Raw genomic sequence first — 25,522 nt, forward strand, 5'->3', positions numbered from 1 at the left:
TACAGGTGTAGTTGAATCTGACATAAATCTGCTGTTGTGGATAGGGAGTGGTCCCAGCTTTATCTTACCATGTTTATTCCCCCCTACTGTCTTGTGCTGGCTTTAGCATTCATACAAGCAGGTGATCTGCCTGGGAGTCCTCCTGGGTCGTGCAAATATGACTTTCTGGCAGTTGTACTATTCACATGGGATTATATTGATTGTGTTACCAGGGCCTTAAAATGGACAAGTGTAACATACCAGATCTGGGTGTGGAAAAATCCCTGGAAGACATCTCTTTTTTTTATTTTAAAAAACAAGATGAATGAAACACACATTTCCAAAGCAGAAAACAAAGCTTTGGCTATCCCAGGGCAGAATTTGTCTTGCAGAGTCTTGATTTTTCTTCTGACTACTAGCCTGGAGAAAAAAAATGCTCTGTTTGAGCATAGTGCCTGCTTCTGCCTGGTGTAGCCTAAATGCAGATTTGAAGGTTTTATTTTGTGTCCTGTGTTACAGTGGTCAACTTTTGCGCCATCATAATAGCCACAGCTTTTGCAAGCCCTCTCCCTGTATGTTAAATGTATGTGTGTTTGTGTGGAAGAAGAAAACAGCAACTAATTAATACAAGCGCATATTAGTAGCATAGTGATTATCTAATCACTTTGCTGCAGTTCTCCAAAAGAACTGCAGGCCTTAAAAATCTAAACTGGCTAATACATGACTAAATATACAGTGCCACTGTACTGTGGGGTCAGTGATACTGAGTTTAAAGTCCCTCTTTCCCTGCATAGTATTTTGCCTGTGGTGGACTAGGACACCTGGATTGGTTCTGTGGAATCGGCTGTTATAGGGTAGCCTTACAGTGTATTTAGAAAGTATTTTTTGGGAATAAATCTTAGTTACCATAGAGTGTCTAAGCATTACATTCCTGCTTTATAAGTGGAGAGAAAAACAAGCTTGTGAAAATGAAGTGAGTTTCCTTTGAGAAGTCAGAAAAACGGTGGCAAAACCAGGGGAGTGGCTTTTATTTCCTGGTGCCGTGTACCATGCTGCAATTTATGCATCAACAATAATCTCTAGGAGTGATTGCGTGCCTCTCTTTACCACCGTCTACCCAGGCAGTACGTTTACTTACCAGTATCCCAGGATACCAGAGTGACGCAGGTCCCATATTTTGTCAAAGCTTGAATCTCCTTATGAACAGCTATGCATTTCATGCCTCCACAAGATGTCTTCGGGTCACTGCCGGATGAAATTAAAACCACCTTTCTACCATACTCGTTCTGGTAGCTTTGGGTCTAAGAGAAGCGTTAGTTTGATGATGTGAAGCAGTCTTTACAGATTGTCTCACTGTGCAAACTAGGGAGGAAAAATGCAGAAATCTAGCATGGTAAAAATATGTGGAAATTAATTTGCCTCCTGCTCTGGCCAAATGGTAGAAATAATATGAGTGTTTGGTGCTCCCTTATTTTGAGTAGAAAGCATGAGATACTACTCTGAATAAGAAGTTTATATTTTATATCTAACTAATTTGTGTGCAAGAAAACTGCAGTAAATAGGTTTAAATCTAGTTCAAGAATGTCTTATAACAGAAAAAGACAAGCTTTGATGGCTTTTATGCTATTCTACTTTTAGTTCAAATTCATTTACTAAAATGAAATACTCCCTTAGGAAGCCTTGCGAGAGGAAGACAATAAAAGTGACCATATATTAGCTGCCTTATTTTGAAAGCAATATCTGAACTGGATGTATTTCGTATTTTTAAATTGTTTAAGTGGCTTGTGTTTGTATCAGATGAAACAGCATGAAAAAGTCAGACGTTTTAGCCTCGTATGTAGCTTGTCTACCTGGGGACAATCCAGGACAGTTGGTCTGAATTATCTGCAGTTTTGGATTCAGCAGAGTAGTTGAACTACATTAAAAAGTTATGTAAACACTTGCATTCAGAATTTAAGTGAATATAAACTTGTTTAAAGTGCTTTATGTGAGACTCAATGTACCATTTTCCATTCTAAAAACATTGTGAAAGAGGAAGCAGTTGATGGAGATACAGCGTATCTCTCTGAGTTGTTGGATTGGACCTTCAAAAGGGAGGGGGGGGTGTAGATTTCTAGTGCTGAACAGAAGTATTCACTCAGAAAATTAATGCTGAGTAGCCGCTGCACATGTAGCAGCTATTCCATGCTAATTTTTCTGTGACTTCCCAGTGCAGGCAAGGCTCTAGTTACTTCAGATGGATTGTCATGGAATCCCTATGTGGACAAGCTCTTGCTGTATGGAGCTGAAGGAGCCAGGAATTACTGGAAAGCTGCTTTTTTTTTTTTCCCCCTCTCTTCTCCTCCCCCACTCCCCCTTCCTCTTTAAAGACTCACTGGCTGAGCTCACTCAAGGGGGACTGAACTACTTAATATTCTACTAGCTGTTTCCTTAGAAACTGATTTAGCTATGAAATCATTAACTGCCTCCTTGGACTGCATCCTTTCTCACTAGAAATATGGTCTGGTTACCTTAACCTGATATTAGGCAGGGAAACTTTCTGTCTCTGTCAACTTCTTTTCACACACTTTTCACACTCCTTTTGTTTCTGCTGTGTTTTGTTGCTTATTACTAAGCAATCTTGTCCCTGTTCTGTCCTTCAGCTGCTTCAGTTTCTCACTGATCCGCCTCAATTGGGAAATCAACAGTTCTACTTCTTATCTGCTTTAAGTCTGTATTGCATATTACTCTGTAAATTGTAATAGTTTTAATATTCAGGAGCAAATCTTAAACACTTGAAAAAGTTAAGCATTGAAGACCTCTCAGGCCCACTGCCACAGTCTTTTTCTTTAAGTGTCCTGCTGGTATTTTGGGTCTTCAGACTGCAAGGAGTTACGGTTTCCTTTCCATGGCTCTTTTATTGCAGTAGGAAAAAATGTCAATTTCAAATACATCTAACATCAGCTGGTTTGGGGAGCTACATGCAGTTAAATTATGTCCTCAGCACTAGTTTGCAATATGAAATATAATTTCACTATCTTTAGTATCATTACAGACAATTAGAAGACATTAGAATTTACTCTCATGCAACTTTTTGTACTGCAAGCATTCATCACCCCGCATCCTCCTTTCTCCTCCAGGCCAGAAAACGATACCGGTTCCTGTCATGATAGTGATGAAAAGCTGCAGTCTCTGCTGAGTGGTCATCCTCCCATTCATGGTGGGAGCAGGTCCAGCGTTTCTGATGTCTGCATTTCCCCTTCATGTAAGGATATTCTGTGAATGCTGCTGTTAACTGCTGCTGTCTGTCTTGTCTGGGGCAGGTGTTTGGGGCCTGACTGGTGTGTTGTAGATTTTTTTTTTTTTTTTTTTTAAATGTAGCCTTGGAACTAGCCCTCTTTTCGTAGACCCCGGGGCAGTCTGCAAGACCTTGGGGCACACAGTTGGCTTTTGGCTTGAGCTGAATGAATGGCTACAGAAGGTAATATATGGTCAGCAGAGACCAGTGGTCTCACTTGCCTCACTCCATCTTGCTTCCTGTGGAAGGGCCAAGGATCATACCCGGGGCTTCTGATGTGCGAAGCATACTGTATTTCACGCCGCGATGTCCTCTGCCTAGGGAAGGAGCCGCAGCCTAGAGTCAGTGCGCTTCCCAACAGGCAAAAAGCCCCTTACTTGATCAAATATACCCTTGTTTGGATCTAAATGAATCACTGTCTGCTGGCACCTGCAGGCTCTGTTGGCCAGACCTCTGTAGAGAAGTTGAAGGCAGCTGCAGTTATCTGCTTAGATTTGCAACTATATTCAAACCATAAAAGGTTGTGGAGGATGGGGAGCCCAGTGCTGTATAGCTACATTGTGGGTGATGCTGCTAAAGATTCTGTCCTCGCAATTTAAACTGAAATTAATGCAAACTCAGCTGGACCTGAGAGCTCAGAAACACGTGATGGAATTTAAACGGTTATAGGCTTCTGAAATACTTCATGTCTGAACTTCTGATATCCAAAGGATGACGGAGCTTCGGATGTGGGAGTTTCAACCTTCTTGCAGGGATTCATTAACATTTCCAATTAGGAATTTAAGGCAAAATGTTCTGAAGTCTTAGATAAAGGATTTTGCAGCATATCCAGTACAGAATTATTAATAAGTTCAGACAAAGCATGCCTTTACTTTGCTGAAAAATATGCTTTGAAGCAGTAAAGGAATAGCATACTTTTTTCTCTCTCTCCTTTTTTTTAAATTTCCTAGAGGAAATGAAAAGGATTCTGAGAAAAGTAGCTAAGGTCTTTCAGACAGGAATCTGCTTGCATAATGCCTAGAGCTGATAAATATAACATTCTGAATGAAAGCCGTATGATAGAAGCCGATGAAGCTCCAGCTCAAGATGGGCACTTGGGTTCTCACCGTTGGTTAGGAACAAGAGCTGCTGTCTTCAAGCCTCGCTTTGCACCGAACCACCTTGCACATAGCTGAGCCCGTTCTGCAGGGAGGTTGGCTCACCAAGGGCAGCATCTCAGAACAGCAGAGGTTGTAAACTAATCAAAAGCATACTGACATGACAGTTTTCCTATGTAGAAGAAAAAAAAGGAATTTTACATATTCATGCTCCATAAAGGAAATGAAGCCAAGCAAATAACAAAAGTGTTCCTATTTGCTGTTTTAAAGTGTAATTGGATGCAATTTCTAAGGCATTACACAGCCATCAGGAGCCCAGTGTGCCTTCTGAACCATATTTTGATAATATCTTGCCAGTGAAATGCATTCACTCACCTTTTTCTCCTTCTCCGTGCTGCTGTCTGACAGTTTGCTTGTAGAGATTTGTGTGGAAGTTTAAACAGGGAAGCTGAGTAAGTCGGCAAGTAAATGTTGTTCATTTTTGATGGAGAATATTGATTTAAAGCCTTCATGCTCAAGAAATTCCTGCCAACTTTAATGTTTCATGTTGCCAGAACTTTACTGGTAGCTTCTGTCTAAACCAGTTTGTTATCTGTTTTCAGTCAATATTATACATAAGTGGATACTAATAAAAGAACTAGATTATATTCTCTTTTCTTGTAGAAAAATCTTGGATGTCAAAATATATGGTATATTGCAAGTTTATATGCATTATACATGTAAAAAGATAAATAATTTTTGTGTGTGGCAGAAACAATTCTTCCTACCACAATCCAGGCTATAAAAAAACACTGAGCTATGTGAAGGATTGCCAGAGATTTATTTCACATTTTTGCAAGTAGCCAGTGAAATGCATGCTTGTCTGTCTTACCTTTTGGGATTTAGAAATGAGGATTAAGAGAAGATAAAAGAGACTGCATTGCTGGATCCTCTGGTTGTTCGTGTCAATGATTGGACTTTCATTCTGTATAATGATAATTGAACTGGGTCTTTGGACATCCCCTGTTTTCTAAAAGGCAGTAGGTTTAGTAATTCTTGTATTGGAAAGGCTTTAATTTAAAAACAATAGGGAAAAAGCCCTTTCTCTTCTAGTGCCTTCTAAGATATGGCAGGGAACACTACATTGCAAGTAATTGTACTGCTTCTAGAGACTGTCATCATGCCCTGCCAAACATCTTTACTGTGAAATAAATATGCAGTTTATGGAGTTCTGATCTTGATCTGATGGTCATTATGCAGTACCAGGAACCTGCTCACTTCAGAATATGTGTTTTCCAGCATCACATGAATACTTTGAGATTCAGTTTCATGCAGTGAAGTTGTGAAATGGATAGTAAGAGATCAAGAGTGAAAAAAACCCAATTAGAATAAAATCTTCATGTGAACAGTTAGCATCATCAAAGTCATATCTCAAGGAAGCTACGTTTAGCCTCAAGAAACCTTTATCTTCTTTTGGTTTCTAAAAATGAAAACAGTTCTTAATGTCCTCCATGCCTGGATTCATTCAGCTGTTCTTGAGTTGGTCTGATTTTGTCTGAGTCCATCCTCCCTTTTTATCTCCTTGGTAAAGAATCAATAATTCTGACTTTTTTTTCTTTTTTTGTCTCCTCTGAGCAGAAAACTTGTGGACTAAAGATGAACCCTAGTCATCTTACTACGTGTATGATGCTGAGTGTCAGACAGAACATGTGCTGGGCAGCCAAATGCTTGTCTGAAAGTAACCTGATCTGCATCCATATCAGCATGTGAGAGCACATCAGGATGGCAGCTTGTCCTGAGCACAGGAGGAATGGACCTAGGGATTTTCCCTAAACTTGTATTGAACTTTTGCACGTTTGTCTCTCAGCAAACTGACTGTCCTTCCCTTCTCCATTAGCGCAAGGCAGAAAGTGAAGTATAGTGAACAGGTGTAATAGATCTGAGGTCTGACAGAAGCGTAAAACGCTTTTTTTTGTCCACAGTGGCTGCCTGTTACTGTGCATATGTACAGACAGCTGCAAGGGGTTGCATTCTTGTGGCTTTAATGAGATATCAGTCATTAGCTGATATATGTTAACTGATGGTCTGCATGCTCCTAGCCCGTTGCAAATGTGGAGTATAGCTGCTTTGAAAACAATCCAAGCATGTTTTACTTTCCGACTGCAAAGGGCTGGAAGCATGCACGCTTGCAGTTGGCTTGGCTCGGCTGGTGAGCCGTAATGTACTCTGCCACACTAACTCAGCAGCCTGCCGTTATCTCAACGTTTCCTTCATACAGCAGGAACTGTGACTTGATTGTGTTTCTGGTAAAATTGACAACTCCTCACTGAACTGCGTTTGTTTTTTAAATAGCAGTTGAAATGAAGTCATCTAAAGTATTCTCATCAGGCCATAGAACGGACCGAAACATCCCGGCTGATGACAATGTCTTGTCTTCCCGATCTACTGACTTCACCCAGGACAAAGCGAATGGGCAATCTCATAAGTATGATTTATCCAGGTAAGTATTTTAGATAAAAGTGCAAGAGGAGTCTGAGGGAACTTACCAGCTAATTCCGTGCTGCTATAAAGACAATCTGTGAAGTCATTTGATGTATGATGTAGTCTGGCCTGAGACAGCTGTGGTGGTGCTTGCCAAACAAAATACCCTTAGCTGTGCCAGAGGCAGCTGCTCAATTTCTAAGCATCTGGTCCAGAATGGGAGAAGTCTCAAGCAAGGCATTATTAATGAACTTCACTTGCACAATGCAGCCTTCTGCAAATAAAACTTCCTGATTGTTTCCTTAGATGACTTGACTCTAACTCATGAAAAATCATTTATTAATAAAGAAATAGGTAAGACTGGAGGAACAGGGCAGGAATTAACTTGCAGAAGGAAGAAAAATTGTTTAAGTGGATTCAGATTGTTTAAACATGCTGAGTAGCTAACACTGCTGACCAGAGTCCCCGATTTATCCACTAGACTGGTATAGCAAGGGAGGCAATATTTTAAGTTCTCCCAGTAGTGGGTTTCAACTCTTCTTGAAACAATTTCTGTCAAAAGATGATGACAGATCTTGCTCTCCTTCTGTTCATACCTTGAGCCCTCTGTGAAGCCTTTGTCATATGTAGGACTGTGATGTTATATCTTGGATGAGAACTAGGAATTCATTAGCTATTGGACCAAGGTTTGCTGAAGTTTTTCAGGGCTCGCATGTGTCCTTCAGACATTAACAGCTTTTTCCTATAGCTAATTTGATTGGGCCAAGTTTTAAACAGTGAGTGTAGAGAAATTTTAAAAGTAAGTACATTCCAGAAATAAAACACAGAAATAAAACACAGAATGGGTGGAGATGTGTTAAAGGAAAAGTCTAAGCAGCTCCTTATGGATCTGATTTTTCAGAAGTGCTAGTTATTTATGTCAGTTAAAGTTCTAGCACTTCTGAAAACTGGACTCTGCTTAGAGTTTTATTTCTTTCTGGCCTACAGATGCCTGTGTGTGATTTGGGGGGAGCTTGGGGGTTTAGTGTGGTTTTGTGGTGGGTTTTTTTTTGTGTGTGGTGATCATTTTGGTTTTTTTTTCTCTCAGTTGTGCTGTTTCTGTGGTGAGATGTGAGGAATTATATATGTATTGTCAACAAATTATCACTGGTTAGCAGCTGAAGTGCTTAGTAGTCATACCACTATCCCGATGTTACTGGTTTTATTTCTGTTGCCTTTCCTAACAGTAGCTAAGCACATACTACAAATAAAAATAGACTGTTGGAATTTTATGGCCAAATTGCTTGCTTTATGATGGAGAGAGAGATTATTTTTCAGGTTTTGGCTTGCAAGAAATCATAAATTGGTAGCATCTTGCCCTCCACCTTGGTGAGAGGCTTTACTTCTCCATAGTCATAATCTATTATTAAAAAGACATGTCTCTAGTAACCTTTAATTTTTCTTCATAAATCTTCATAAATGTATGTCTAAATCTCAGTAATAGATGGATCTCTAACTGAAGGCACAGGTGCAGTATCCTGCAGAAGAAGATAATATCTTTTTATTGTGTGCTTCCTTAGCATGCATACAATAATTTGTATTTACAAATGCAGTCTCAAGTTACGGATATGGGAATGTAGCCGTTCATAGTCCAAGTGAACACAGGGTTTCCTGTATCAAGGGTCTTTTGTTAATATGTTGGTGTTGCAATAGCTAGACCTGCCTTTTCATTCTTTTGCTCTTGGAAGCATACCTTAATTTGTTTGCAAGACAAACAGAGCAAATAAATCGCTGATTTAGTCATAGTTTTGACCGCTGTAAGAGGTGTCTCCTTCCTACTAGGCTAATACTAAGACCTTCTTGGAAGAAGTATGTATGAGAAAAGGAGGGCTGAGTGATGATGAAGGGGTCGCTGCTATTTTCTCTCTTTCTTAGCTTGGGAATTTAACTGCACAGAGATCAGTGCAATTACACTAAATCAGTCTGAGAGAAGAATGAAGCCCTAGTAGTGACATGTCTATTGCAGTTGGTTTATTTCCACAGGAACGAGTGATTGTTCTAGCTGATGCATGTCAGACTGGCAGCTGCCTCTGTGTTGCTGTTCCCTGCTGCATTTTGATCATGTGAGAATATAAATCTGTTGTGCTTTTTAGCTAATCAAGGATGAGTTTGTAAGAGACTTGAGTTTATAGTTGTGACTGGCTGAAAAAGCTGGAGTTTTTTAATTGTGTCTATGTCCAGTATCATCATCATAAATAGTTTAAACTCTGCAGGGCTTTCTGAGCGCTCTAATGGTCTTGCCTTTCTGATAGTCTGGTAAAAATGACCAAAAGTCCCAGTGTATTTCTCTTGGAGAAAATAGTCGAACTCATCTTTGCATATTCAAGTCCTGTCACATCTCCTGGTTGACTATTTCGATCCCAGTGTCAGTCTGTTGTGCACTTTTTTATGGACAATTATTTTCCGTTTTTCCAAGTAAACAGTTTGTTTTCTTCTCAATGCAAATGCAGGTTTCTGTGTGAGTTTGTTGTGCTTTGGTTTGTTGGTTTTGGGTTTTTTTGGTTGGTTGTGGTTTTCTTTCATTCAAGCACTTGCTCTCAAATTACCACACTTTGTCATAAATAACTCCTTTACTAAATATTACAGAGTGTTTTCCCACAGTAGATTTTGCTGCTTCTTTCTTAATCTCATCAAGTTCTAAAGGATGCCAAATAGCTGCTTTCTGTCTTATTCTGAGGATTCATTCTCTTCTGTTGATCTTGGCCTATTTATTGATACAGTAAAAGATGAGGTGGTTCTGTGACATCTGGACACATGGAGACAGGGAACTGCTCTGCTTCCTGTCAGAAAAACAGCAGATTTTTTAAAAAAAAAACTTTACAGTGTTTGCTACCAGTTTATTTCATATAATCCTTTCCTGGAGAGATGTGAGCTGCCCTGTGTGACCATTGTGTGTTCTCTCCTTGATAAAGTATAGTGATGCTGGTTGCATTACTTTGCTTTACCTGCAAAGTGCTCATGGTCTCGCTGCCCTAGGTCACTGCAGGGAAACTCTGTGAAGTGTTCATGGCTATAAAACCACTTTTTAATGTATAGGAATACAGATCCAGAGTTTTATTATCTATTGCTGAATAAGGAAAAGAAGCTTATTGATGGCTCAAAAACTGCTATGGAGCTTGTGGATCTTGCTTTTTTTTAAATCTACATTAGCATATCATAGTATACATAAGATTACTAAAGAATTGAAAATCCGGCTCTTGAACTGAAGTGAGTAAAATGACAGGCAAGCAATAACAATGAAACTATTTTATGGAGAGAGGTATTTCAATATGTTTGTGATCCATGGCTTGGGGTTTTATCTAGCCCATCTTACTTTTTTTGGTTTTGTCTGCTAGTATGTTTTTGCTACCATCTGCCACCTCCTCTTTTGAAATGAGACAAGTGTAATACTTGTAATGCTCAGGACTACAGAGATGGCTCTTAGCAGACCAACTAGCATGTCTCTGTCCTTAATAGTTAGCATATACACATGCAAAATACAGACAGTTACTGCTATTTAAAATACAAAGAAACGCTCAGATCTCTGTGCAGGGTGAAGCAGGCGTATGGAAGGGCTAATCAGCACTGACTCAGCAGCATTCCCCGGGGAGGAGGGGAGATTAAATGTCTTGAAAATCCTCCTAATCACCATTTCTGATCGTCACAAAGGGTTCTTTTGATGGAGCTAATAACATGAGGACTTTCCTTTTTAATCACCTGTCTTTAGATGGCACCTTTTTCGATCTCCTGCCTTTAGCCTTGCTTTTATTTCCTTTTAAATATGTTGAACTTTTTCATGTAGCTGTTATTTCTGTCAACCTTTTCTCCTTTTAAGAGAAAATTGACTCACCAGAGCAAACATTAATATAGATTCAGAATTATTTTACAGACTAACTATTTCCTGGTAGACTCCATTTTTGTACCTGAGAAATAATATAGTGATGCTGGGGGCAGGGAAGGACAGTGTATCCTCACACAGTCATGGACTAAATTTTAAAGAATGGTATTCTTGCAGCACATGCAGACTGTGAAACAGCAGCAGCTGTTTTATGTTCTCAGTGTGAACAAGGAACCTGTGTGCTTAGAGAATTTATTGCATGGAAGCCATCACAGCTTTTTGCTCTTTTGACGAAGCCTTCAGGGACTTCTAGAAATCTCATCACAGCTGGGAGCCAGGAAGGCTGCCTGCATCTGCCAAGATTGTGACCTATACCTGGAAGAAGTAATAGTGTCTGTGCCCTAAAAGGATGTATTCCTGTGCTGTAGCATGTCTGTATGGTTTTTGCACCTCAGATTGAGTCTGTGTGTGTGATAAATACAATGGAAAGCAAGCTAAAGATCTGTTACTTGTTTGCAGGGGACTTAACCTGTTTAATCCTGTCATCCAAAGAATCAGGTTTGAATAGGACAGACAGGTCGATAGAACCAGGTTTAGAGGCTGTGCGGTGATGCCATGTTCCTTTCCATTTGCAGTCTCCCTGAATTTTGAGCAGTCTGTTATGCTGTCACAGCATGTATTGCAGGTTTCACTTGGTTGCAGACTTACTATGCATACATATTTCTCCATGCACTGCTGACCCTTTCCATCTCCTCCTACAGCGAGTTTCCCTCAGCCTTCACCAGCAAACCAAAGATCCCTCGCACTCCTGAAGTGCAGAGTGCCAGCCCTAGAAAGGGAAAGATCCCAGCCATTGCCCCCCAGTTCTCTCAGTCTGGACCCCAACAAACAACCCGCTCCAGTTCCTCAGGATCATCCACAAGGAGCAGACAGAGTAAGTGGAAAAAAAGTCGTCATTCTGTTTGTCAGTCCTTGGGGAAGGAGAGGAGGGAGCGCTGCAGTAGCTCTCCAGGAATGAAGTCGTATGCTACAAATGTGCCAGGAGTATATGACATTGTACTTGTCATCTGCAGGATGTACAACCATGTAATTATATCCTGCCAAATACTGCTCCTATTTCCAGGCTGTCATGTGAGCAGTTGAGACATGCTTTTTCCTGTTTCTGGGTGGAGAAAAGTGGCCCAAATGCTCAGAAGTTCGGGGGGAAGCTTGTAGTTTCAGATTAGACCTTCTCTAGATGTCGTTAGATTTTTCCTTTTCTTTAGACACTTGGTCACTCTGCTGTATAACTTGTTTAATGTTTTTGAATTGAGATCCCTGGGTGTTTTGATGCTGCAACTGAATGTAAACCAGATGTCAGTTCAGAAGATGGGCTCAGGGCAGCCAAGCATGGTGTGCTGCTTGTGGCAGTCATCATTCTGCTGGAGACTTGTCTTTAAGAACCATATGGATGTATCATTGCCTGAATAAGTGTAATCAGTACTAGTTTGTACTGGGCTCAGAAGAGAGGAGGGCCATGACTTGAGGTTGGAGGGAAAAAGATGGACGCTTGCTTTAAGCCAGCCAACACAAGCCCAATAAAGTAGAAATGTTGATCTCAGATGCTCATACAACTGCAAACAAGTATACGGTGTGTAAGCTGGGGGGGGGTATTTGGGGCGAGGGGGAAGAAAGATGCATTCTTCAGTAATGAGTAAGTTTTTCCTCTGGATTGTGGATAGGACTAGCTGGAGTCGAATACACCTCTGGGTCCATCATCAATGAAAATGGCAGGAGCTATGTGCTGTATATTCTTATTCCAAATGTGCCGTAAGACATTTAGTGATGATTGTTTGATCATAGTGTAACATCAGCTCTACTCTTTAGCTGTGATTGTTATCTTTTAAACATTTCCTAAAAACATGGTAACTCATAATACCTTGCAGACCTCTGCAAGAAATTTGAGTAATGTGTATATCGTTAGCTCCTCATTACAAGTAGGGAAAATGAAATGCAGAGAATTGACATAACCTAGTAACAGAGCTGGAAAGAGCTTCCTAAGTCTTCTGTGTTGCTCACTCACTGTTGTTCCACATAGTTACATGTGCAAGGAGATGGGGTGGTTTCATTCAGGGAGACCAGATGAGGCAAGGGAAGTGAATGTGCTCGGTGGTTAAGGGAGGTTTTGACCTAGAGAGTACTTGCTTGAACAGTCCTGTGCTTAGGTAATACTGCCAGCTCTTTCGGCTTTACTTTTGCTGCGTATGCCCTGTGTTTTACCTCTGACATCAGTGCTTTCAGTTTCCTGTGATAGAAACATTGTTCTGCCCTGACTGAATTTGGTGTTAACACTGGAGATTGGTTCCAGTTTCGCTTCATTTGCAAAAGCAAATGTCCTTGGTTCCTGTTCGTTTCATTTGCAAAAACACTAGCCCATTGAAAAGGGGAAACTCCTGAAGAAGGGAAAAACAGTGTGTGTGCCCTCACAAAGACTCCTCCGCATGTTCTAGTTTCTCCAGGATGGTTTTACACTCCTGGGTGTGTGTCCCACCAAAGATGTGACACACATACGTTGCTCTCGTAGGGCACTGGAGTAGTTCCTTTTCCAGTGGCACTGTGTATAATGTATTTGAGTTTGAAATTGCATTAAAGCAGAGTGTGACCGGAGTTCTACATCACTTGGGTTTCTCTGTTGGTTTAGCATATATAATTGGTAAGTCTGGTCTCTTGGGATCTTCTAACTTTTATTGGATAGGATTTGTCTTACAATTTACCTCTTTTCTTTGCTGTGTCTCTGCATTCTAAAGCTGAATGTATAGCAGGCATCACATCTTACTATGTGTCCATTTACCTTTCCTCCTGAGTTTTCTATTGGGGTTCCAGGTGATTGTTTTCTATCTGTCCACTTGTGCCATGGGACAGGCTTGGTGTCAGCAATTAAATGTTAAACTCCTATCTTCCTGCTAAAAATAGCAAAGAAATAATTTTGCAAACAAGTCATGTTCCATTCGCTCTGTGTATATGTACCCTGTCTGGTGTCACAGAGCACCTATTAGTTATTATCCATCTTGCAGAGCCTTTCACTCAGGCTTTTTATGGTTGGGAAAAGTGGGAGGAAGGTGATAAGGACCAGATTTTTAAAGGACTAAAAAGTGCTTTAAGTGCCTGTGTCCCAGCTGTTAACTAAAGGTTTGGGGAGGCATCTGAAGCAGGTGAGCCCCTCATGTTTTTCTAGTAAAGCTCTGTGCTACTATTCCTTTAATTTCCTAGCTGACTTATCTATAAGTCAGAAATGGTATCAGATGCACAGATATCAGCAATCAGTAGATTTCAGCCTGTCGCTGCCTCCTGTTTGCCTGCTGCACAGGTATGTAGGTTTTTACATATCAAGAGACTCTGTCCCAGTGAAAGACTGTCTTTAGTTTGTGGACTTCTTGGTATTTCTGGAGAAATACAAGTTTTCATACCTGATGAGCGTGATTAGAAAAGATGAGGTTCTGATTACTTGGTATGCTCACTTATTTTAGAAACACATTTTTAGCTTGCTTTTAATATTTATTATAGGTGTATTTTCTGGAAGTAATTTGCTTTTACATAAACCTAGCTGGACTAGCTGCACTGTTCCTCTTGAAGCATGGAGTGTGTGGAATGCCTGAGGAATGCAGAGGAAGCACAGGTACTTAGTGGCTACACAGCTACAGGCCTGGGGCCGGATTCCTGCCTGAGATGTAGCCCACTGCTGTTGCTGAGCTCTAAAGCTGTACCATAAAGCAAAATTGAGCTCCTCCAAATAAAACTTGCCGTGCTGGGATTTTCTGTGGATTCCACTTCCTAGCTGGTACAGGGATGACACTGGCAGCATGGCTAGAACATAGGGTGCACCTCCAAATGTAGACCTTGAAAAAAGTCTGCAAGTATATGCTCCATGTGGACATAGTTGAATGGTTTAATCTATCCTGTTCCTTACTTTGCATCTGTTCCAAGTTCCAAGCTCCTCTTCATGGGTATACTCAAGCTGTTTGCAGTGTACCAAGCTCTGTCTAGGGCACAGTGGAGCTAGAGTAGTACAAAAGTGTCTACCAGGAGAATGAGGAATGATTTTTGTCAGGGGTGCGACAGAGCCCTGATGACTCCCTGCTCCTCCGCAAGTTTTTTCAGTGTCCCCTGACAAGCAGTTGCCATAAATACATTCTGCATTTTTAAGTTGCAACATCAGTGGTGAAGGTGCCTTTGTGCATATTCTTTGTGGTGTTTGTGTCACTGTACAGGTTGAACAAGTGTTCCCTCAGGCAGCTTCTGTCTTGTAACAAATCCTGCTTTCAGCTGACAGACCCTTTCTTGCTGTTTTTCTGCAGGCAGCCAGTCCTACAGGAAGTGAGAACAGTTCCTTTCCTCGAGAATCGCCTGGCACATTGTTGAAGGACAGAGCCAGCTTCCTGTAATGAGCTTCATTGGCGACCTACTGAGAGCGAGGTTATTGACACGGCACGACGCGCGCCTTGCATGGTGATTCAGGAATTATCTGATGGGATGCATCAGTTGTCGTCTCTAAAGCTGGCTAAGACAAGGGCCTTGTTATTACAATTCAAGGTCTCAGCAGCAGCCCAGGACTGATATTGGAGATGGATATAGTCCCAATATCTCCGATAGCTTACTGTAAAGTGACATTGCCACCTTGAGAAGAAACTCTTGCTCTCTCCCTTCTGTGTCAGAGTAAACGGCCTTTGGAGATCGTATGTAGGGCTTAGCACAGGAGTCTGACCAAGCAACTGCCTTGTTTACATATTGCTTGCTGAACGAGTCTGCCACTTGCTTTTTTAAAAATATGCCTTTGTGAATGAGTTGGGAAGATACCTGTGTTCAAAGGATCTGTACTAGAAGGGAAAATATATGCCGTAAGTGCGGAACCTCACTGCCTAGAGCAATCTTGTGTGGAGTGAGATCTGTGTTTCGTCACTAGAAACTGGAGATAAGTGTTTCATCATCTTGTGATTGACCTGTGGCTGTTGAAAAACACCGTGTCAGTGCCCACAGTAGCATCTATGCTGAACTCTGAGAATCTGATCAGCAGCTTTATCTGCAGCAATTACTCCTATTCCTGCTTCCTAAATTGTTGGGTTTTTTTTTTCTTAATTTTGCTGTTTAAAATTTGTGGAATGAATAATCTGTTTTTTCCACTGGAATGAAGAACATTTTCTTCATTCACAGGAGTAGACTCAGAGAACGTGAACAGAGCAGAGGCAACTTTCTCTTTATGTCTGGCTGTTGACAATCTTCTTCCATCTTTGTTGCTTTTTTATGGTCTTCTGAGCAATGACTGGTTATATCTTTATGGAATTTGTGCTGATCTTCAGTGAATATGAAGTGCTGGCTAGGCAAGAGAGATCAGGAACCTCTCCACTAAATAAAAAAACAGCAGTTAGTTCTGCCAGTGAATTAATGAACCTAGTGCTGTGTTTGTTATTCTTTCTCTCAAAAGTAACAGTGACCAGCAAACACCAAAGTCTTCACTGGGGGTTGGCTTTTCAGTAACATCCCCTCGTGTGATACAGCTGTTAGGACAACTACAGCAGCAACTTTTCTGGAAAAGCAGTTTACCTTGGAGTTTGGCTGCTGCTGAGGCAGAAATGCACAGAAAGCAGGGAGTGTATTTGACGTAGACAGACTTCAAAAGGAAATATTTTAACAGGTACTAAAAGGAAGAAGGTAAAGCGTTTGTTTTGGAGTTTCACCTTGAGAAACAAACAAGTGGAACACAGGCTGAAAGGTAAAGCAACTCCCATAGTGACATTACCTTCCCATAAAGTAAAGAGTTGTAAAGCCATCAGTCATTTCCGTAGAACCAGAAAAAAGCTTTAAGCTTGTGATGAGACCTTGAATTGTGCCTCTTGGTACGCGGTGGCAACTGAAGAGCCAAGGCCCTTTCCTCATGCGATGTCTTGGTGAGTCTCCAAGATCAGTGACACTGTGTAACGTGTTTGCAGAAAGGGCTCCCACACACAAGTTCAAGTAACCCCTTTGCATAACAGACTTTAAATTGAAATCAGGATGTTTTTCAGGAGAAGATAACCAGCAGTTTAAAATCTAGTCATATTCATGTGGAAGTTACCATTTACTGCTTGGTAACTTCAGGATGCCCATGGGTCTGACACAAAGCAGGCAGAGTACAGGTGTTGCTTTAACCCTCAAAATACATAGGACATAAAGGGATTATAGACACTTGATGGATCTCCGTGCTAGACAAAGAAATCACAGAAAATCTGACTTGTGCTTAGATTAATCCACCTCCTCTCAGAGCTGATAACACAGTTAATGGGAAAATGTCCTCCGGTTCACAAAAGGGCAGTAATGGAAAACAACCATCAGAACTCACCTAGTGGTTTTCCAGGGTAGGCAGCTTTTCTTTTTCCTCTGAAATGCTGTCTTTTTTCCAGCATGTAATATCAATGGCCAAGCTGTTAACACTGAAGTGCTAAGCACATTCGTTTGCATATGCAGATAATACAGAGTGCTCCAGCAGTTGAATTTTATTTATTTTACAGCAGTGCTGAGTCTCATGTTGGAGCAAACTTGATTCTCTGAGGTACAGAGCAGCTTTTGAAAACTGTAGACTATTTTTCAGGAGGAGAGGGGAAGAAAACCCACAACACACCAAAACCTCACTGGCTTTACCGTTAGTTGAGGTCCAAACTGTACCACTCCTTAAAAGTCAGCTGAAGGAGGTGGGTAGGAGCCCCCCAGTAGATCAAAATTAGTGAAAAACAAAATGCCTCTTGCCGAACTGGACCAAAAGGAGCAAGCTGAAGGGTACACACTCCTGTGTGTGTTTTTTACTCAGACCTATCGCAACATGGAACTCTGTATGCACATTTCTCCAGGTTCAACTCTCTGATGTTTTGGAGTGTGAGTATAGAGTTGGAAAACTGTGAGACTCTTTTTATACTAATACTTGAGAAACTTCATTTTCCAAATACTTGAGAGAAACTATGGATATGCATAGAAATAAGGTATCCGCTGAGCAGTAATTTGAGAGGCTGGCAAAGTAACGTGTCCTCTTTTTCTCCATGTTGTTCACAAAAAGCCCCTGTGATGCCAGGCAGAAGGTTTTGAAGCTAACGAAAAATGTTGATTCTGCCTTTGTCAGTGGGCCACCACTGCTCAGGGTTGAAAGGTCCCTGGATACAGGTCAGTAACACACACATAGCAAATTCTGCACCTCACTCTTAAAAGTTGTGAGGTATTTTTTGTACATGCCGTGTAGCGGCTGCTGCTAGGTACAACATGACCCTGGTAAATTCGTAGTGGGAGCAGTGGGAATTTCTGATCTGAATGAGAGGAGTGTGATTGTACTTAAAGTGGCTGCGATTATTTGTTTACGATAACCAAATGCAGTTATTGTGTATGACACACAGATCTGCAAGGATCTGCACTGCTCTGTGGTGCTAGTATGCCTTCTGGCTATAACGTCTCAATATTCAGTATAACTTTGTTTATGGACAGTGTTATGGGACTGCATAAGTCTATTTAAATTTGCGTGGAGGGCTCATTATGTACAAGTGCTTCAAAATTATCTGTCAGTGACTGAGTAAAAATCCTTCTAAAGGAATTATTTTTTTCTTTCTCTCTTGGATAGGTTTGTTTGGGGTTTCATGAACTTTTAGGGTGTGCATTTGTTTACATTTCACTCTGATTTTACCCAACGGTTCTGTCTCCATGTGAGTTGAAAACACAGCTCCCTTCTGTTCAGCCTGGCCTGCCTCTCGCAGAGGTAGCATTGTTTACTCAGAAGTGTTACAAAGCAGGCATGAACCACTCATTGTTCATGGTCTCTCATGAGGAGAGCCCAGGCATGTGGGATGCCACCAGTGGCATTGGTTTGGTGTCAGAAGTATTATTTGTTGGAGGATTTAAGTGTGTAGGGGAAGGCAAGCAAGGAAGTTTGCTGGAGGCAAAATATTGCCGTGACGGGGAGTGACAGCAGTTGCTTGGTTTGGCTTTGAGTTGTTTCCTTTAAACAAAGTTCCACGAGTCTTTATAAATCACGGTGGAGAGATAAAAAGTGCTGCGTTGCATTCGTGCACGTCTTTGAGTCATGGTAGCAGAAAAGCCAACAGGCTACCTTCCTCCTGGGTGTTTAAGTACATTTAGGACTTACCTTTTCACTTGTGCCTTGAATTCCTTTTTGAGCCAGAACTTCCTGGCAGTTTGGACTATCCTCATGCCTGCTTGCAGCCTGGCTCAACACTGGTACAAGCCCTTTCCCAGGAGAGGAAACATTGGAGAGCTGGGAGGTGCGCTTTGCCCTGCAAGTGTATTCTAACCAAGGAATGTGAGAGCCCTGCAGGCCACCTTGGACTTACCTGGTTGTGCCCTGTGGCACGCTGAGCTCAAGGAGGTGTGTGGGCATGGCTAGTAAAGAGGATGTAGATGCAGCCTTGCAAACCTCCTGTGACCATGGTGGGAACTAAGTACCAAAATACCTCTGTGGCTAAGCCATGTGGGCTTCTCCAGGCCATGCTGTGCTTTCCTAACCTTTGTTTTTCATACAAACTGTAAAAGTAGTTGGGACTCTTGAGAATTTATTGATGGGTGAGAAACAGCAATGTGTTGCAAGGCAAACAAAACAGACACTAAGACCAGTCTGTTCTGGCCAAGCTGTGTGGGTATCTGCTGCTAATAGGTTTTAAAAAGAAACCAACTTCTAGGTGCAGAACATAGAACATTGTCCTACTGTGTTATCAGACCAGTAATTCTTCTAGCCTGGCATCTTGTCAGTGGTTGGGATCTGATGTTTCAAAGCAAGTTTCTTTTCAACTCCAGGCTGCTTTCTACCCTTCAGTGGAAGAGTATTGTATTCAGTTACAGGATCCTGATCCAAATTTCCACTCTTTAAGGATCTGATGCTCTCCAAACAACAGGCTAAGTGGCACACCCTAGGACATCTAATAACTTTCTGGAATATCTCCTCCTTTTGTTAAAAGTTCTCTCAGCAGTCCTTGACATATGGTCCAAGTTTCCAAGAAACTAGGGCAGTAATTTATTGCAGTGAAAGTGAAAACGCTTAACACAAATGTTAAGAAATCCAGGTGACAGTTTAAAATGTTTGATTTGTTCTTATCTGCTTCAAATATGGGAAATGCTCTTCTGATATGGTTTTGAATCCATAGATTTGAGGAGTGTCAGTTATTTTACTCAATCTGAGTGTGAGTGACCTAGCGCTGTGTTTAGTTTAGAAATGGATTCCAGTATGCCTTGCTGGTTTTCATCTTAGAAGTCATTAAAGTGTTACTTCATTCTATTTGTTTTTCTTTTAGTGATGCTGAGAGCTAATTCTGCTAAGTAAAAGAATAAACAGGACAAATAAAAATGAGTGGATACCTGAAACAATAAGGTTTATCCTGCAGATATTTAAGGTACCTTATTAAGCTGTAGCTGACAGCCACGAATGCTGAGGCCATCTAAAAATCAGACCATCTACTAAGGGATTTTACAAGGCAAGGACACCTCCCTCTACTGATCTCAAGGAAAAATTCTGGCCTTTGTAGATCCAGATTTTGTTACAGACGTCTAGTCCTTCTCCTCCAAAGACTGAAAAAGTTGAGCTAACATGAGGATGAGATGTAAGTGCTGAAATAGCAGCTATGTGCCAAGTGATACAGTTCCTCGTTTGGTCTGCCATGTGCCGGTCTGACTGCTCTAGCCCTTGTCTGGATCCGGTTGACTGTTGGCAGAGGTTGAATGCTTCCTGAGAACAAATCACTTTATTGTTCATGTCTGCTCAGGCACTGCCTTTTGGGACCATGGTTCACGTTGGTAGCAAGAAGCAGGACCATTAGCACCAAATGAATTCTTTGTCAAGCAGCATGTCTCGCTGAAATTTTTACTCTTTTTGCCAAGTGCTTTCCCCTTGGATCGAATTTGCAGTATCCTGATGGATTGGCTCCTCTTAAGCAGATGACTTCTTTTTGTCTTTTTTTTGTTTGTTTTTTTGTTAACTCGGCAGATCATGGCCTACCATGATTTTCCATGAAACTGGCTCCTTTCTTTTTCCTCCTCTTCCAAGTGAGCAGCTGGGAACTGAAATGAGGCAGCTCTGGGACTTAAGGAAAACAGTTCTGTTTAGATTAAGCCCCTTTCAGCCTCAAGCCCTGTGGAAACTGGGCTGGACTGATTGAAACAGCCAGAATTTCCATCCTGGCTAACTATACCAGAAGCTCCATGACAGGGAGCTCCTAGTCATGAGCCACCAACTCCGGGAGTCATCCACAGGCAAAGTACAGTGGCAATTCTCAAGGATCCCATCATTCCATGCCTCAGCAATACTGGCTACAGCAGCCATCGCTGTCCTGTTTCTGCCCAGGTCCAGGGACTGGGACTATCTGGAGCAGCTGCGCCGGTGTAGCCACACTGCAACTGGGGGCAAATCATGGACTGTGAGCCAGCACAACTGCTCCCATGGCTCATAGTCAACCTCAGTGCTTGTGTGACGTGAGGACCTGAGCAGCTTGGCCCATAACTAAGGCTTTTAGGCCCTACCACAATACACAGTAACAGCAAAAAGAATTTGGTTTGCTTCTCCTAAAACTTAAAAATTGGGCTGATTGGATTTTCAGCCATACAGACACAGAGCTGACCTGAAGTTTAGTGTCATCTTTTCACACAAATTCAGGACCTGACCATTGCAGAGCATGGTTCCCCACTTGTGCAGAATGGGAGAGAAACAATTTCCTTTTGATTAATTTTCCATGTAGATTAAAAACTCCAAGTAGCTACATGGCTATTTCCTGTACAATAGTTTAAAACCTCAGCGTGCTTTGGACAGAGGCAAGGAGAGAGCACCTTAAGACTGTATTTCTCTCTAACCCTTGTTATCCTCGTGGCTCTGAAGATGAAGGTGGTGAGGATGCAGATTTTCACAAAAGCTGTGCTGAGTGTTGCAGGAAGGTGGGTCTAAGCGATTGTGAGCTTCCACAAATCTTGTTGGGGCTTCCAGGGTTCTCTGAAACCACATTTACAGCAACTAACGCAGAAGCCAATGTCAGCCGTTGTATGTCACTTCCCAAGTCACCCAGAAACGGCAGCAACGAGAACCGGTTTCATCTCAGGTCCCAGCAGGGTGTCTTGGCTCATGCGCAAGGCAGAGACCAAGGCTTTTCAGCCAAAACCAACCTGGCTGATCTTACACCTTTCTGGTGACAATACCGCATTTGTGTCTGTAGAGTCCTCTCTGAAAACAAGAGGTATCTTTTGCTGTAAGTCTCATTATTTTCATTACTTGTTGCTGGTGAGAGAGAAACATGTCCTTGTTTCCTCCGAGTGGCTGGTTTTCTACAAGCCCTCTCTCCTCGTTGGCAGCAGGGGATGGTTTGAGCCTTTGTGAAAAGCGGACTGTTTTGTTCAGGTGCCTGAAATGAGTCTGAGAAGGAACCTCAGCACATTCATAAAAATCTGGCCCTTTATCCTGCAGCAGTGGCCTCTCTGAAGAGCATCCGTGCAGTTTCCTGTCTCTGCTTCCTTCCCTCGCTCTAACTTTTTGTTTTGTTTGGGGGGATTTGCCTTATTTTTTTCCTGCAATGGGAATTATTCCATAGGGCTGGATCATGTTCATGCATTAGAGAGGCAAAGGAGGCTTTGAAAGGTGCTCATCCCAGGCTGGAGCTCTCCAAAACTTGGCTGGGTGTTTGGTGCTTGCTGGCAGCAGCCCCTTTCCTTTCACCTGTACCACAGCCTCTTCCTGCAGGGCAGACCTGATCCCAAAGGAGAACTTTTCTGTGTCTGTGCTGTTATGCAGGAATCTTCTTCCTTTTGTGCTGGGGCTGATTAAAATCTCTTATTAGCTTTAGCTTCTGACGCCAGTACTTTATGCAAAACCATTTCCTAATAAGAACAGTTTAGGACAAGTCAGCCACTGAAGTGTTAGTTTGTGCAGCCAAGGGTGAGACCTCTGTGCTTCACTGAATGCCTCTCATACCATTCCTGGGCAATGGGAATGGGACAGCAGGTTGCTAGATAAGCTGTTTTGTGTTTTCCCTCTTTCTCACAACACTGGTTGTTGCACTGGGCAGAGCAGTAGGTTGCGGGCTGCCTTATCTTCTGTGAAGCAAACTGGTCCTGCTGCTTGGCATGGTTACTGGTGTTGCCTACGTGTTTCTTTGAACAACCTTCCTCTGGGCTGTGAGTGTGGTTTGTGCTGGGAATATCCTGTCCTTGCTAGAAAATCGGCTCCTGAGGAAATAGGTCCTTGCTTAGGTGTGTTGGAGATGATGGAGGGGTTGTTATGTCCATGACCTTAGGGGCATGTTGTGGGTTAATCCTGGTGGGCAGCTCAGCCCCACCCAGCTGTTCGCTCTTCCCCAGTGGGATGGGGAGAGAAGCAGAAAGGTAAAAGTGAGAAAAGTCATGGGTTGAGATGAAGATAGTTTAATAGGTAAAGCAAAAGCTGCGTGTGCCGGCAAAGCAAAATAAGGAATTCATTCCCTGCTTCCCACGGGCAGGCAGGTGTTGAGACGTTTCCAGGAAAGCAGGAACAGTTACTTCACCATGCATAACTGTTACTTGAGAGGACAGATGGCGTAACTCCTTCTTTCTCCCCATTTTTATTGCTGAGCACAGCATCAGATGGCCAGGGATATCCCTTTGGTCAGCTGGAATCAGTTGTCCCTGCTCTGTCCCCTCCCAGCTTCTTGTGCACCTCCAGCCTGCTGGCTGCCGGGGCGGCATGAGAAACAGAGACGGCCTTCGTGCCGTGTAAGCAACAGCTAAAACATCCCTGCCTTATCAGCACTGTTTTGGTCCCAAGTCCAAAACATAGCACCATACCAGCTACTGTGGAGGAAATTAACTCTGTCCCAGCCAAAACCAGGACAAGGTGCAGATGGACATGGTGAGGCCATAGCATGCTGCAAGTAGAAGCGCAGTAAGACTCAGGAGAGGTGGGAGCTCTTCTGAGCCCAGCTGTGCATCAGAGGAACGAGGTGGTTGGCAGCGGGGCCTGGCGTAGGGCTGGCACCCAGCTTATGGGACACAGGCCTGTTATAGAGAGAGTAGAAGTCCTTAACAATTGTGGGGGGATCTGAGAGGATGTGGCATACAACCCTGGGCGGAGTGAGAACTGTTGGTCATCTGCTCCATCTCCAGGGAGTTCCCACCAGGCACTTTTAAACCTCCAGTATGGACAGGAGGGAAGGTTACCCAAAAGCGCTGCAGTACTGGATACCAGGGATGGGGGGGTCTTTGTGCTTCCACCTGGCAGGGACCCCGGAGAAGGCTTTTGCCCCAACATCTCTGCTCTGTCAGTCGTTCCCTTGCGCACTGGGGCTGGATCAAAGTGAGCAGAACTGCACTGGGAGGAGATGCTCCTTTTTCACCGGTTCAGCAAAGGTTCCTGCTACTGCAGCAGCTCTCCTCTGAGTCAGGCTTTCACTCTCTGACTGTGCCTGAGCTGTTGCAGGCTCCTTTTCAGCCCTACGGAGCAGGATATCAGTTTTTTTAATCATGATGAGCTTTTCTTCTGTGTCTTATCATGAATCGGTGTGATAGAGCAGCACCTGCCTCAAACACACTGCTGCCGTGTCCGGCTTTCTGTGCAGACTTGTGCTCTGAAACAAAAGGAAGGGGAAAGCAAAGAAGCTAAAAGCTCTGGTTTGCTCGTTTAGCACCAGATCAGCAAGAAAGTTGCGTTTCAGCCTGATTTACTACCCAGTGCCGTTTTTCTGCATGGATTTTTAGAGCAGCTCAAGTCTGGAGTTGGACGTGCAGTGCACACCTTTAAGTGCGTATGCACCACTTAGTTTCTCTTAGGCTCTGAACCATGGAAAAGGTCATACGATAGTGTAGCTGCAGTAAGGATTGAATCAATACGAAATTGAGGTTGTTAGTGTCCACCTAAGAATGGGGAATGGAAACTTTGCCACCACACCCACTTTCAGGCCTCCTTGAAGATCACAAAGAAGTTGAGAAATACCTTTGTGGCTCCAGTGTGTGGGGTTGTCTCAAATGCAAATGTAGTAGCTTAAAAGTGGCTCCTTATTTTAACTCCTCCTAGCCTGAGACAGCTTTGCACCTGCCTCAGGGTAGATGGGGAGATCCAAGAGACTGAGCAGGGGAGATGGGGGGCTGCCTCTGAGCCTCACTGGCGTGCAGGGTACTGGGGCTGGGCAGGGGTCTGGGCAGGAGTGCTGCAATAATGTAGAGAGTAAGCTTTAGGGATAGTCCTGCTTTAATCCTTGTCATTTGGTCTGCGGTTCCCATTCCGTGTTGGTGGGGGTGACTCTTCTGATGCCTCCATGTTGTTACATGTGTTCTCGCAGCAGGGTAAGGTGGTTTGTGCAGGGTGAAGGTGCGAGGGGTGCTCTGCATGTAGGGAGGGTGCAGCTGGGGCAACTGGAGCTGCTGGGCTGGGAGACCTGCGAAGTTGTTCTCAGGGGGCTGCAGCTGGACATTGTGTGGAAACGTAAAACGTTAACGTGATAAGTACTAGCTTATGCTTATTTTCTTTTCCAGGCATGGTTTGAAGCTAGTGTTTGTGACCTTGAGGGCTAGAAATAGATTTTTGTTTGCTGGGACAAACGAATGTCTCCTCGACTCACATGGTTCTGAGGGAGGCGGGAGGAAATAGCTCTCATGTCCCATTAGTTTCACAGTGAAATTGCAAAACTTTTGATCCTGCATCTGCATACACTTGGCCTGTGCTGTACCTGCGTCAGCTAAGAGCTGTTACACGGAATCTGGCTCTTCCTCCACATCCCCTGAACGTGCACCCCATGCTGAAGGTTGGGGCTGCATAAACCCAGCCCAGGTTTTCCTTTGTTACACCACCCTAGATGATGGGGTGCAAAGGAACGGTGCAACACGTGGTCCCCTTGCAAGGACTAA

At 42.8% G+C, this 25,522-nt stretch overlaps 1 protein-coding gene across 1 annotated transcript in view; it reads left to right on the forward strand.

Moving 5' to 3' along the window:
- The window catches only part of ARMC9 (armadillo repeat containing 9), a 67,111-nt gene extending 51,556 nt beyond the window's left edge, over positions 1-15,555 (forward strand). Inside the window, exons 23-26 of the mRNA XM_086618039.1 lie at positions 3,099-3,223; positions 6,685-6,832; positions 11,431-11,603; positions 15,004-15,555. Coding sequence (XP_086474165.1) covers positions 3,099-3,223; positions 6,685-6,832; positions 11,431-11,603; positions 15,004-15,026 — 469 coding nt within the window. The 3' untranslated portion in view covers positions 15,027-15,555. The remainder of the gene's footprint in view (positions 1-3,098; positions 3,224-6,684; positions 6,833-11,430; positions 11,604-15,003) is intronic.
- The last annotated feature ends 9,967 nt before the right edge of the window (positions 15,556-25,522 follow it).

Source organism: Tauraco erythrolophus, chromosome 11 (assembly GCF_009769465.1).
Source record: "Tauraco erythrolophus isolate bTauEry1 chromosome 11, bTauEry1.pri, whole genome shotgun sequence".
NCBI classification, from domain to species: domain Eukaryota; kingdom Metazoa; phylum Chordata; class Aves; order Musophagiformes; family Musophagidae; genus Tauraco; species Tauraco erythrolophus.